Below are 15,883 nucleotides of genomic sequence, written 5' to 3'. Positions count from 1 at the left end.
TTGGTTTAAACAGTTTTTGACTGTCACTAACAAAACGAAGAACATGTCGCAGCAACTTGAGGTACATATGAATACAACCTTTATGCACATTTTGGGCTGTAGCTCAGAATACAATTTGCCGACTTAACGAGCGGTTTGTGATGGACGGTCACATATAATTATATATTTCTCTACAGATATTCTTTAATCTCATACTCTCCTCTACTTGACGAGTTTCCTAATTAATCACGTGATCTGCCTGTCTCTCTTCATCTTGTTTTTTAATATAAGATGTGTAGAGGTAAATCTATAATATGAAGTGTTGGGTTACATTGTAGCAAATTGACCAGAGTATTGCGTTGTGAGAAAATATATTTTCAAGTAAAATATGACAATGTACTCGTGTTTTCATACTCACTTTGTGTCCAAGGGTCATTTGCTTGCAGGGCAATAACAAAATGTTTTTAAATAACAGGGGGAAATCAATAATGTTAATTTCGTTAAGAAGAATACTCCATTCAGAGTACATAAGCCCATCAGCTAAGTGGTAAAGTTACGGAATTTGAGACTAATTTTTAATTTTGTTTACATTTTTATTATGCGCATGTGTATTGTTTAAAACATTGTGCCGGCATCTTTCACCAGGTCTTTAGCTGCTATATGTGTCTTTTGATTAAACGCGCTATTGTTGTGGCCTTTCACATGATGGACTTTGTCAAATGGGGGAGGGGACTAGCTCAAGTCAAGTGTTGGGTTACATTTTAGCAAATTGACCAGAGTATTGCGTTGTGAGAAAATATATTTTCAAGTAAATATGACAATGTGCTCGTGTTTTAATACTCACTTTGTGTCCAAGGGTCATTTACTTGCAGGGGTAATAACAAAATGTTTGTAAATAGCAGGGGGAAATAAATAATTTTAATTTCTTTAACAGGGGAAAATAAATAATTTTAATTATCTTATTCAGTTGTATCAGGTGTAATGAATTGAATACATGAAAACAAAACCCACCCAACCCAAGTCCATGGAAAGTGATTTTTAGAAAACTAAAAAAAATGTGTATCATTTAATTCCTTCAGTTAGAGTTACCTGGGAAATAGGGCAAGTTATACATTCAAATGAGTGGGTTAAACTGTACTAGGTATGACGATTTGCATTTTGGGGACTTCGTGAAGGGTAATTCTGTATGCCAGACTTGGGTTTTTAATCACATAGTAAGTGTATTCTTTACTCTTTGCTCCCATTCTTCAACACACTCATTATGAAATGATCAATGTCATTTTTTTCAAAGCTCACTACAATTTTGCAAGATGCTGTGAACTACCAAATCGCAACAGTTTAAAATAGTTGCTAAAATAAAATTAACTCAATTTTACCAAAGTATGGACTTGGGTGGGTTTTGTATTCAGGTATTCAATTGTTAACTGAATTGTATCATAGGGTTAAATCAAAATATGATTTTGTTGATAATATATTTACATGTTAATACTCACCATACTTCTGGCGAGTCTTGTTTAGTAGTACTTTTTTAAAATCATCACTTATGGGAGGCGCAATTTTTAAACACTCTCCGATTAAATGTAACATCATCATGGCCATTCTTCGTGCATTGAGTAGCTGAACAAAAAATTGAATGACAAAGCATTCATCTAAATATACACTCACATGATTGCACAGTTGACCACGTGAAACATTAGTGGTCATTGTATAATGTGATACACACAGATAGTTAAGGGCATCGGTACGTCACATTGGCCAAATAGATTTTTAAAATGGCGTTGACCATGTGTGGGGACATTTTACAAAAAATAGTTTAACTTATATAATTATATATAAATCAACAAGTAAACATCTCTTTCAATATATGAATGGTACAAATAATAGGTTGTTAAATTCCTTTAAACTCTTTTGCAGACCATAAAATCCTCAAATGATTTAAACAGAATATAAAGGAGGTAGTAAAGATAAATATACACTTTAATGGGCCCCTGACAAACAGACAGGCAAGCAGCGTTAACTTCATAAACAATTTGTATCTCAAGTAACAATGGCGTGGCTTTGCTTTAAAAGACAGTCCCGTGATAACCTTTTCACTCACTCAAATCTACCTAAATTTCGCTGATCGATCCTACTGGTAACAGAATATGGCGCGTGCGATCGCCGGACTCACTATAAATGGATAGAAAGGAGCAAAATAAATATTGTTGAAAAGTTTCTTCTAGAGGGACTTGGCTCATCGATCATGTCTGGTCTTCTCAGTACGTTGTCCATCTCAGATGTATTACTTGTTGCGTTCAAATGTACGATGAACTTAGGACCCGATTATTAACTCCACGCGGTTTCGACTGGAGAAGACAAGTTTTTTAAAAAATTGAAAAAATTGACAAATGTTCGAATTGTAAATTTTCATGATCATATTTGGAATCAGCATGAAAAATACATTAAAATGAGCACAAACAAGCCTAGTATTGGTTCAGAGGCTCAAGAGATAGCTCTTGATATTTTGCAAAAAATTCTTAAACTTGGATTTTTTTAAATGTTGAAGCCTATGGCTACGCAGAGCATGAACATTTTAATGTAGCTCCGTTTGAAATCCAATATTGTCTCCACTGTATATAATGGCGGTTATTAAAGCTCTTTGAATACCTATCTATCTTAAAGTCGGCACTTTCTGTGTTTGACCTAAATTCGCTACAATAAGATGCACACGATACGATCAACAATTATTAATGTTATTATTTTGTTAATTATAGATGACTTGATAAACCTAGTTACCCATTATTATAGAGTTTCTGTTCTGTAATTTCTGTGTGAGGTTTACTTACGATATTATTTTAAAGTACTTGAAATTAGCCAACATCTTCGAGGGCCAGGACGTGCGAGCCCGCAGCATCGCGCATCGGGACCCTCAGTGATATATTCACATGCTTTTGCACTGTTTGTTAATTTTTAGATTGTCACCATAAATAGAATTCGAATCGTGAATAAGTACATTCTAAATTGGTATGAATGAAATATCATTGTAAACCAAATTTATAATAATTGATCATGAAGCATGTCTGGTGTTGGGTAATTGGTTTTTAAGTGATAACAGTAACTGTTAAAGATAACGCGTGTTCTTATGAACATTAAGGTTATTAATTATTTTAAACTGTTGTGATTTGGTAGTTCACAATGGTATTACGAATGGTATTGAGCTTTGGTAAAAACTGCATTGCTCAATTCATAGCGAGCGTGTAGAAGAATTAAAATATCACAGATATACTTTTATAGGTGCTGCGGTCCTTGAGTTATGTTGTAAAGAGGGCTGAAACAACAACACTTTTGTAATATGTAAATAACTCAATAACAACAATAAATTAAGCAAGTTTGCAAAATATACGATTTATAGAATGAACTTTTGCAAAACATCAAGGTGTTAATTTTCAATAATATATTGATCTAGATAATGAAAATCGATTTTAGGTTGCTTCGACCAACAATACCTCATCTACCCTTAAGAGCAATAATGAGAAAGGGTAATTTAAATTGGTTTTTTGATGAGGAGACTTCATATTAACATAGATTTATGTACAATGTTTTGTTGCATTTATAATTCGGTATTGACTACATAATAGTGTGTGATAAGTACATTTTCTAGGTGCGGTATAACCGTGTGATATTTTTGCAATTCCATAGGATAGAACAGCAGCGTTCCCATTTTTAATATTATGTGATACAATGATATAAAACAGCCATAAACCTTGAACAGCGCATTTCATTAGCGCGTTTTTAATTTTTAAAAAGGTAGAATGAGCCAAATTAAATCCAATTTCGCACTTACAAGGAGTAAATAACTCGACCATGAAACCGGCTTAAAGACTCCCGAAGGTCAACTGCGGACTTTGGTTGAACCACAGATCCTGCAAAGATTGCAGGTTATTTCCCATAAATTAATATGTGTAAGCTGAAAACCATGTTCAGAAAACAATTTGACAATCTTATCGCCAAAATTAGTCACTAACACCGAATTTTCCGGCGTATTTTGTTAATGTTTGCGCAATACTAGGTCATCAAGACTTTCAAATCAGTGTCAGTACACAGCCATTGGCATGACAGTAGTTTGAGGTTAACAGAATTGTTCACTATCTGTCAAGTGCTATTGTTAATCTTTTACAAGAAAGTGGCCCGGCCTCTCTAAACAACTTAAACCTTAATCAATCTGTTATTTTGCAGCCGTAATTCATATGTACTGATTGGAGTGGCACATTTGTTCTCCGTGTAACATAATACATCAGCACCTTTTAGCCGGAATCTACCTCTATCGAGTTTGAAGGCATCAGTTCCATGATTCACGTCTTCAATGGGATCGACTACATATTGCGCATTAAATCCAGACTAATTCAGATTCATGGAGATTTGCTTCATTCATAATGCGTTAACGCGATCGACGTCGCGCAACACGTCCCATGCGCCATATGATCAGGAATAAAGGCGTACATTATGGCTATGTGCTCCTGCGTACTTGCTTGTGTAGCTAGAACAAAGAGTTTATGAGAAAAAGAATTTGAAAGTGATATGTTTGACGCCATATTGGATTTTCACACAAGCGCATATGACAAATCAAACATGGCGGGGCACGCGTTCTCCTATTTATTTCAGTGAACTAAAACTGAATCTAACAGCCACGTGTGGCTGACCTAAACTGTCTACAGTGACTTCACTAGGTAGCTTTTTCTTCTATAGTACACAGTAGGGCCCTATGTATAAACACTGAAAATAAACTGTTTACGCTGTAATCTAGTTAAGCACGATCAACATAACTTACGAATGCCTGATTAAGCAGCTAGTTGTCCGACTTGCAAAATAGCTGTCTACCATGGTTGCTCGGGCTTAAACGGGCGAATTTTGGATGGTTCAGGAAGACATGCTTGCATCTTATAAAACACCAACCCCCCTGGTTAATAATACGAAAGAAACACGTGACAGACGAAAGAAACACGTGACAGTATTGTCTTAAGGGGGAACTAAACCCCTGCCCAATTTTGTGCCTATTTTTACATTTTTCTCAAAAATTATAGCGCATTGGTGACAAGGAAGATATGTATATTATAGGGGCAAGGACTACAACTACTGCACTGACAATATTCAGGAACTTAAGGCAAGTTGATTTATTGATCAAATATTGGGTTTCCCTCATTTTTGACTGTAACTCCACAACTGTTGTCCAGTGCAGTAGTTGTAGTCCTTGATCCCTATACATATCTTACTTGTCATCAATGCTCTATAATTTTTGAGAAAAATGCAAAAATAGGCACACAATTGAGCAGGGGTGTAGTACCCCCTTAAAGTATTAAACGTGAGTAAAACCATTAAGGAAAAGAAGGAAAAGCTCCAGTTCCTTATTCTACGATGAAATATCCGGGGAAATATCTTTCTCTTGAATGATCAATGTCGTGACACTCAAAGAATGAAATTTCACCTCTCTCTTATATACTCGAGCTAACAAGTAAGAAATATATCTAAGCACGTGAAAGAGGTGAGCACAAACAAGGATTTCATTAGCATTATGCATATATGTGGCTTTGTAACAAATATATCTAATGCCTTGTCATGTTCGACGTGACCAAAATGTTGTTGTTCGCCAATAGTTCATGACAATTTGTAACTCCTTTTGATATTTCTTAATGAATCAAATACGACAATGGAAGCAAAGAATCAATAATTACATAGTACAGCAATTGTCAATTTCGTTTTTGGTTTGAATGAAATTTTTATCATCACGCCGCGTTGGTCATTGAAACTTATCTATATGGATGAAGCTTATCATATAATTGCGGCATAAAATGTCAGGCCACACCACGGAAAGTTCAAGCATGGCGACTATTAAGCAACGCGATAGGATCAGTTAACCACAAGTACAGTTTACTACGCGGTAGTCTCCGTCTTTCTCTCTATAGGGTTACACTTTACGAGCCAGGTATCAGCCGTATAATAAACGCAGAACTCAATTTATATGATAAACAGGGAATTTTTTTTTGTTAAATATTATTTTAAGAAAGACATTCTGCTTATATACACGTTCTTTGAATCTGTTTAAAACCCCGTTTGACAGTATATCATTGTAAGACAGTAAGTACGTATGTAAGTGTATTTCAAAACATACATTTAAAAGGTCAAACATGATATGTTTTGGTATCACTAACAGTGTACGATGACACATTCTGCTATAACCTTCTCACCTCAAAGTTTACGATGATAGGTATATTGTATACCGCCCATCATGGTCATCAATACCGCCCATTGACTACATACATCATTTTGATGCACCACGTGGTTAAGGTCAAAGGTAATAAATGCGAGTTTAAAAACGTCAAAGGTGATAATCCAGAAACTTCAACACAAATTTATGTTGTCGTATAGCTAGTCTGTTAAAATGATTATGAGGCTCAATAGTTCAGGATTTTATTACGCACAATATAAGCTTTTAGACTGATAAGATAACTCGAGACATACTGATATACTATGGCGATGCTACATTGTACAGCTGTTATGGACTAATTGGAGAGGAGCTGCGAGACAGCAGTATAATAGATAGGTTAAACCTGATGTCCCAATAAAACATGAAATTAGGTTAACAAAAGAGGCAATTCGTGATATTTTGTGTTTCAAGTCTATTCTATATAGTTAAAGAGATATACTAAAATTCCCTTCACGACTAGATTTGTTTCACGTGATATATAAAATGCACGAAATTCTAGCATTTCATCAATACCGCGTGTTACAAAATATCGCCCTTTTCACTTGACAGTAATTACACATTCATCAAAGCTATATACCTATTACAAATGACGGCAAAAGGCTTCACATTAGGAAATGTACGACTCATTTGCAACATGAATATATTAGAGGGATTAAGTTTTAGGAAATAAATGAAAAGGGGAATGGTGGAAAGGAAACACGAGGATATATTAACTGGAGTAAGTAAGTCGATGAGGACTGAGGCAGATGAATAAAATGGGAAAGAAGCTTTAGTTACATCAAAAGAAGAGGCTATAGAGTAGGGGTGAGTAACTTTACTGACCCATCAGGCTAGAGAAATAACGACTGCAACTGTGTGCGTAATGCTCCGAATTTAAAATTGTCATTTTGTTCTCGACAATGATCTTGTACTTGTATATTTATTTTTATGTTTGCAATTTATGATCTCTTTTCTGCCATATAGGTTGGTTAATGGTTGAAATGATCAAAGTAATTTCTAATGAATAGACTCATAGGGGGGGGGTATTCCTGTTGAAATCCTTACACCTCTGAATTTCAAATGTGGTACATGAATGGATGACTATGGATAGATTTGAAATCTATAGAGTAAGGTCATGTCTAGGCCTACTATTTAAAGGATTGCAACTGGAATATTCCATTAATAAATGTGGCCATCTTAATTTCATCTTAACACTCTTTCATTTATATGACACCTTTAATGAATAAGTTCAGTTGTTTTAAAAATGTTAATTTTCTGTCAACTTAACAAGCATGTATCCCAGACAAACCAAACGTTTTCCGCATGTTCAGTCTAAAGGAACATGATAATCAAAATGTCACAAGAAAGAGGTCGAAATCATATCGTTAGTCAACTGTAAACGGATATAACAACTCTAATTTTTCATAAATTTTGATTGATTTATTATTATATCCTACCAGATTTCTGGTCTTTTGACATAAATGTAGTTTGTTGTACTGCTAATTTGCAACGTACACTCGATGGCCATCATTTTAAGAATTTATACCTATATCATGAAGGAGTGAAATATTTATTAAAGCGTCAACAGCACGACATGCACAAGCAACAACAAACCATTAAGTATAGGTAAATTTGTTGTTAGAAGAAACCCAGGATGTGGTAAGTCTACATTATTTGTGGCATTTCGATATCACGTATCCATCGACCAGTACTCAACAGGAGGGTTCATTACACCGCAAAGCGGATTGATATAAATATCTTTTGTATTAAACTTTACACAGAGTTACATACATATTAAAGTTTACAAAGATGACAACATGGCCTGTATGGGTTATTATCTTCCTTTTTCTTCACCCAAACAAATGAACAAAGAAGATACATGATTTCTTGCACAAAAAGGCGGTCTATTTTCTAAGCAAAGACACAAAATATTCCGTGCTGATCAAAGTATAACTGCGTATGAAAATAGAATAGAACCTTTTAGCACCTTTTAGAGTGACAACAAAAACTATGAATTCAACAATATAATATCAATAGCAGAATAAAAGTGCGGCACAAAATATTGCTCATTCTTTTATAAGGAAAATCGGGTAATGGAAAATTTACACTAAAGAACAAAGGGGATGGTAGCTACAGAGCAAAGTGAAGAAGAAGATAAATAAAAAACAGCAGAACAAGCGTATGAAGTGGTATTAGAAGGTGGAGACGTATTAGCAGTAGAAGTAGCAGAAGAAGATGGCGGAGAAGAAGAACAAGAAACAAGACAAGACAAGACCATAGGAATAACAAGCGCAAAATTCTTTTTAAAAACCAAGCAGAGCAAGCGTAAAAGGTAAAGGAGGAGAAGACATATAGCAGCAGAAAAAAAGAAAAAGAAAGAGACAGAAAAAAGAAAGAAAGAAAGAAAGAAGAAGAACCAAAAGAAGATGGAAGAACAAGGCAAATGAAAAAGAGGAAAGAGCAAAAGGAGAAGAGGAAGAAGAAGAAGATGATGATGAAGAAAAAGAGGAAGAAGAAGAGGAGGAAGAAGAAGAAGGTAAAGAAGAAGACGACGATGAAAAAGATGATGATGAAGAAGAAGAAAATGAGGAAGAGGAAGAGGAAGAAGTAGAAAAACTTGAAGAGGAAGAAAAAGAAGAACAAAGAGAAGAACAAAGAGAAGAAGGAGAAGACGACGAAGAAGAAGATGAAGAAGAAGTCGACGATGAAAAAGATGATGATGAAGAAGAAGAAAATGAGGAAGAGGAAGAAGAAGTAGAAAACTTGAAGAGGAAGAAGAAGAAAAAGAAGAAAAAAAGAAGACGAGAAGAAGACGAGAAGAAGAAGAAAACGAAGAAGAAGAAGAAGAAGAAAGAGAAGAAGGAGAAGACGAAGAAGCAGAAGAAGAAGAAGAAGAAGAAGAAATAGAAGAAGAAGAAGAAGAAGAAGAGGAAGAAGAAGAAAAGAAAAGAGTAGGAAGAAGAAAAAGAAGAAGAGGAGGTGGAAGAACATGATGAAGAAAAAGAAGGTAATGATGAAGAAGAATTAAGAAGAAGATGAGGAAGAAGAAGAAGAAGAAGAGGGGGATGAGGAAGGAGAAAAAGAAGATGATGATGAAAGTAAAGAATATGAAGAGGAAGAAGAAGAATTGAAGAACTCAGTGCTAGTAGTAGAAGACGAAGAAGAAGGGATAAAAATAACAAAAAGGAAGAAGATGATCAAAAAGAAAGAAAAAACAAAAAAAAAAATAAGAAGGAAGAAGAGAATGAGAAGATGAAGGAAAGGCTGTGACTAAGGGAGGTTATTTTTGCCAATGAACAACATACTCTTGCAATAAAAGTCAGGGCAGTTGGAGGGCAGCGTCATATTTTGTTGGCTAGCCGTTTGACATCGTTTGGGAATAGCCTGATTTATAGCAACCATATGTCATATACCATATGTAACCAGGGTTAATGAACCGATGTCAAACTATATGATTTAAAGTTAGCGCCATTGATTCATTTTGTGGCAGAGGAAACATTTGCTCCTCTCTGAATCCTACTTAGCTCACATGTTAAAAATCTGCTAACTCTTTGTGACACTTGATGTATTTAACTTATTGTTATTTGTTACGGAAACTTGCCTCTATAACTCCGATGTTGTGGTGTTGAGGTCATATAATATTAAGTATGTCACCTATTTCTAGATGCTATTATAAATTGTATTGTAGGTTTTCATTATCACACATGAGAGAACGTTGTCGCTCCTCATGAACACTGTGAGAACCTACGTTAATGCAATCAATATTAATTTGTAGAATTGTGCAAACATGTACGGGTACATGCATGGAATAACATCACATTTTGACCTTATGTGCTCTAATAACATTAATTTCTAATTTCAATCGCAACTGAAGAATGTACCAAGAACATGAAAGAATGCACATTAAGCACGCGAATATTTCTAAGACACAATAATTGATTAGTCGAGACTGCTGTGTATATTTTCAATCTAAATAAGAGTTAAGTAGAAGATGCGAAGGTGAGTTTGAATTTCTGTACTTGCTGATTGGATTTATTATTTCTGTAAGCACTTGAACATTTTGATTACTATTTCAATTTGGTAGATGGGATCTAGAAGTGCTAGTATATATCGGTATGAAGATCTAAATCTCTTCTGAAAATCCTCTTTTAAAAAGAAAATGTAAAGTACGAGTGAAATGTATTTCAATTTGGGAATGAGGCAGCAAATGCTATTATAAATTTAAATGTGTTTTATTGATTTATCAGGTTAATAAATTGGTTAAAACAATATGAAAGTTATGCAGTTTTTACTTAATGTACCAAAAACATCACATAGTTTTTCTCTGCGACATTTTCTGATAAATGCAACGCGTGCTTTCACAATGTGTTTAATAAAACAACTATTGCATAAATATTAAGTTCGTTATTGATAACAAAGCATTGATTTTAATATTATATTGCATATGGTTTACATTTCGTGGTATTCGTTACATTTCAGAGTATAATATCATTTACAATTGAAGTATTAATTGATGTATTCCATTGGATTTCATTCTTTGTAAACCTTTATTGACATATGCAATATGTGATGTTAATAATGGCTTCGTTATATTAAGGGGGTACTACACCCCTGTGGTAAATTTGTGACTATTTTTTGCATTTTTCTCAAAAAAATAATAACACACTGGTAACAAAATTACTACACTGGAATTTCAGTGACTCAAGACAAGCAGTTCAGTATATATGATAGGAAATGAGGTACATCCTAGCGGTACCTTATTTCTTATCATAAATAACGAACCGCTTGTCTTGGGTCACTGAAATTCCAGTGTAGTAATTGGATTCCTTGCCCCTATGATATACATAACTTTTGTTCCCAGTGTGTTATTAGTTTTTGAGAAAAATGCAAAAATTGACACAAATTTATCGAGGGGTGTAGTACTCCCTTAATAATATAGAAATATGGAATGAATATAAATTTAAGAATTCAAAATCTGCATTTGAAGACCTAAACAAAGTAAACGATATTGAATATAAAAGGTCAAATTCATTGATATTCAGTGTCAATATTCAGTGATATTTTATCCTAGGGTGATTTCCAATTTGACATCGACCTATCACTTTCAGATACTCGCAATGGGCTATTCCAGTTAAAATCCACACTACCCCTGTGGAAGATTAGCTGAAGTCTTCCACAAAGGGAGTATAAGTTTTGAATAGAATAGACAATTGGGTAACTTCCATTTGAAATACTCACTCCTGTTGTGGAAGATATAGGTAAAGCCATAATACAGAGGGAGTATGAGTTTCAAAATGATCAACCCTGACCAATTACATTTGAAAAACATACTCCCCCCTGAGAAAGATATTTCAAAAATCTTCCACAGGGGTAGTGTGGATTTCAAATAGAACAGCCCAATGATTGAAAGAAAACGAGGTCTTGGCGTCACCTATTGTATGTGACCCCTATGTGGGTAATTACTGGTCTCGGAAATGTGTATATACATGTATACCCCCTAGTTAATATAGTCTCTGTGACACGAGACACAAATTTATTTACATTTTCACGCCCCCAGGTGTACTTATGCCTCACAAAGCTTGACCACGTGTATCCTTTGCCAGTTTCAAATGACTGTGTTTTGGCACTGGCATTGGCAAGTTTTAATTGAAGCTTTTGTGTTGCTATTCACTTGGTTAAAATGGTATACTTGTGTACGCAATGTCTGAGTTTTAATTGAAGTCTTGTGCTGCCTTTTATCAATAGCAATTGTGCTGCTTTCACACGACATTTGCAAGTATTAATTGAAACACCTCGGTAGTATTTCTTTTACATTATTCGACGAATACCCGGCAATTTATAGAACGTGACGAGATGAATGCAACAGACAAGCAGAGGAGTGTGTAAGCTTACATTCATGCCCATCTTGTTCTAAATATTCCTTAGTCTCTGCAATCTTGAAATGCAAACAAAAGAACAATACCAGTATCTTCTCGATTTCTCATCACGCAACGTGAAAAAGGTGGTAAAATGATAGTCAGTGTTGATGCTACTATAACAGGCAGGTAAAATTTACAGCGTCGTTTGTCAAGATGGTTTATAAGCGTATATGAATTTATTATTCACTGTTGTTGTTTCAAATTATTTTGATAACTTATGGTAATTCCACGCCTCGTAGAAGTCAATCGACAGAAAAAAAAATTCAACTTAAGGGTACAAATGCTATGAATCATATGATTTGGATAATTAATAACACTCCAGGAATCGAATACTGTAAATTACCTGTTCCATGAGTTAGTGTTAATGATCATATTATTATAATTAATTAACCACAGAAATCGTTTTTGAATATAGAGTGGAACATCAACATCTGATATTGCAAGTGATTATGCTTGGGTGACAACTGAGTCGCAAGAAAACCACGTACATCAGTTAGAAAGGTAATCTGAGACCCTAGTAAACAAAAAAAGATCCTCTGTTTGATAATAACAACCCTTAGGCAATAACAACCGTGAAGCAGGTATATATAATTAAAATTATTCAAAACTTAATTAGTAAACATTAAAGAAGACACGAGTGTATTTCAATTGATGATCCAACAAACACTGAAACTAGTAGGTGTTTAACATAACGCATAATCCACCATTGCGTTGTTATAGGGAATAGCATATTTTGGGTATAGTCTGCAATGAAGATCGTATCCCGAAGGTACACTTCCGGTTTCACCCTTCATCATTTTTGTTTGTTTTTGTTTTGGCATGTTTGAAGAAAAAAAATGGTTGCTGTTCATTTCGTATCTCCTACAGGTTGATTTCTATTTAATGTTTTGTAAGACTACGACAATTCATTGCCTGAATCTGATATGTGCCTGGTAAGCTTATCATATTCTTTGATTGTGCATAGCGTACTCAATATTGATTTCACTAGCAATGAATTATAGTATTAATTATGAATACGCATTTATAGAGAACTTTAAAGTGAACGCAAGAAAGCTTAAAAATGAATATTAATTAACTTAGGATGGTTAAATATAGATATACTTACTCGTTGGTGCGCAAGATATTAAACTAAAACAAATCAACATATAAATGACACGTCTTCTGCAGATACATTGCCCAAATCTAGTCCAATCGTTGGTCGCCATTCTTTCTTCTAGACCAGTGAATGTGTTCCGCTAATTGAATCCGTTATCCGCTAACCTTGGGCTTAATGTCACTTAAAGCTCTTCGTATCATAATCGAATATCCGATGACGCATATAACTACATGGTGTTGATGGTATTGGTTCTTCCGTACAAATCTGGTTCCACTTCGGTTCTAAAGTTAAGTTTTAAGCGAGAGTTCGATCAGGATGGAATCCACGCTACACACAAGCCGCATGCTGTCTGCTGTGGACAGTAAAAGTAGCAGAGACTCAAGTTAAATTTCAACAGTATTTCGCCATCGATGATTGACGCGTGGTTGGAAAATTGCAACAACATACGATAAGTGATAAAAATGCGGTAGTTTTATCAAATCAAATGTAATAGTAATACTTTTTATTTGTCATGTCTTGAAAGTTGAATTCCGTAAGCATTCCATGACGATGAGGCCGCCTTACAACTTTCAACCTTGGTTCTTCCTGACCGTGGCCATGCGCTATTTCTTAACCTGTGTCAAACAGCTGGGTATGCCCCATGCATATTACCTATCGTATCGGTTGCCACATTGATAACACTACTGCGCATGAACCTGATTGAGTAGCGCTTGACGCAAGCGCAATGCACTGTCTCTTCCAATCAATTTTCGCCCGCTGCTGTCCGCTTGGCAGTAGAGCATGTTGTGCGGGAAACAGGCCAGGCAATACCGTAAACATTACTTACGGGATGACCGACTCACCATTGGTTCCTGTACGTAACAAACAGATTTAACAATTATTAGCCCGCTCCCATATCCCCTGAGTTCACATATTGATTAGAATTTGAACAGCCCATAGAGAAATATAAATACATATTAAAATACGTACGTAGTAACGAGTTTTTCAACTGGTAGGTTAGAATTGGAATGGTTAAAAAAGAAGTGGCAAAAAATGCCTGCAAAGAATGATACAATACACCGAGCGTGTGAGAGGATTGCCTATGGGACGGGTTCTTCTTTTTATTAATTTTGCGGGACATGTATTCCAGGCTGAATAATGTTTGCCTTATATACCAATAGTGTTGCTGTATATTGTTGTTTCTTAAAACCTCATTTGATACATTTCAGATTGAATTATTTACACATTAAGGGGATATAAATAGGCTATAATCTAATTTTAATTCTAAACCGTTTTTATATCGGCATAATGCCGAACAATTGGTGCCGCCATCTTAAAAATATAGTTTTGATGTTATTTAATGAAAATTAATGTTTTAATTTTAATGAATATATAATTAGCCAATGAGGCAATTAAGAAATTAAGTATAATGGCTAAAATAGGTTCAAAATACTCTCCTTTATGAAGCAGCTTAATAACGTAAATTCGACCTGTAATCGTTTGTGCACTGGTTCAAACCCCACCGGTTCTGATTTTTCACACTTTCAATTCACATTATTTTTTGGTTATTTACTGCTTGAGATTTGCGGCCTTTGTATGCGATCTACACTTATATTCTCGTGTCCCAGATTTTCTTACGTCCTAATAGGTTAAAATAAAGGCCGCTGGTTTCAAATGACAATGAAACTTAAATTACAAATATCTTGATTTTTTTTTCAATTCATATGAAATGTGTAATACACCAATATTCAAGCAAACGACTTAGATATCAATGTTCACGTAGCCTTTTATCGCTTGCTTATTATCATCGATGAATATGATATTGATGTATTCATCCACCAATACACCGTGATATTAAATATCAAAACCGCTTTGTTTCCACCTGCCCAGTGATTCAATTTTCGTTTATATTTCTTTTATGTACGCATATTTTGCAAAGCATAAAAATCAATGAGAGCATCTAATTGATGGAACTTAGAGCCATCTCGTAGTTGTGTGCTTCTCCGCCTGTCTGATTAAAATCTGTAAGATTGCTTAAAGATGGACATGAGATAAACATGGCCTTGCGATGTTTCCTGGAGTTTCTTAATAAACACTCTGGGCAATCAAATAACATTAGCAGGCTTACTTCTATCACCAGGGAACTACTTATTGTAAATCAAGTGTGTAAGCGTCATAATACTTATACCAGTACCAGAGAGAATACTTACAGAATGTAATAGATTACATGTAAACAACTGCTTCCTTATATATAAAACTGTCCCTAAAGGTTTTGTGTAAAACTTTTATCTGAAGGAATTGTAGTAAGAATTTGGTCGTGTCAAATGTTGATTGTTTGTCCAAAGGTATTTTGTTCCTTATTATTGTTATATGTCTTTGACCAGAATACAATCGGTAGACGATGTTTTTTAATACAATTTTGAAACACATATCTTTCTTTTACTTGAGGCTTTGAAATATATAATATAGAACAATCGACCTTTGTTGTTATTGCTGTAAATTTTAAATAATTTTGCTGAAAGAAATCTCCACAGGAGAAGAATTCCGAATAAAATTATGACCATGGTGCAATCTGTAACCGATGACGTCTTAATACATTTCGAAAAAGCGATCCTGTACCAATTTCAAACACTGCACCTGCATTTTACACGGTATTAACCCTGGAACTACGAAGGTTGTACCAACCCGCCT

At 34.8% G+C, this 15,883-nt stretch overlaps 1 protein-coding gene across 2 annotated transcripts in view; it reads right to left on the bottom strand.

Moving 5' to 3' along the window:
- Positions 1-13,901, bottom strand: part of LOC140136030 (neuronal acetylcholine receptor subunit beta-4-like) — a 155,380-nt gene extending 141,479 nt beyond the window's left edge. The window contains exons 1-2 of one of the 2 annotated variants that reach the window (XM_072157735.1): positions 13,713-13,901; positions 13,223-13,565 (exon numbers count right to left, since the gene is read on the bottom strand). In XM_072157735.1, the coding sequence (XP_072013836.1) occupies positions 13,223-13,322 (100 nt within the window). In that variant the 5' untranslated portion in view covers positions 13,323-13,565; positions 13,713-13,901. Of the gene's footprint in view, positions 1-13,222; positions 13,670-13,712 lie in introns of those variants that run through there. The other variant, XM_072157734.1, reaches the window with a different exon arrangement.
- Between the last annotated feature and the right edge of the window lie 1,982 nt (positions 13,902-15,883).

This window comes from Amphiura filiformis, chromosome 16 (genome assembly GCF_039555335.1).
Source record: "Amphiura filiformis chromosome 16, Afil_fr2py, whole genome shotgun sequence".
Taxonomy (NCBI): domain Eukaryota; kingdom Metazoa; phylum Echinodermata; class Ophiuroidea; order Amphilepidida; family Amphiuridae; genus Amphiura; species Amphiura filiformis.
This window is presented reverse-complemented; position numbering and strand designations above follow the sequence as displayed.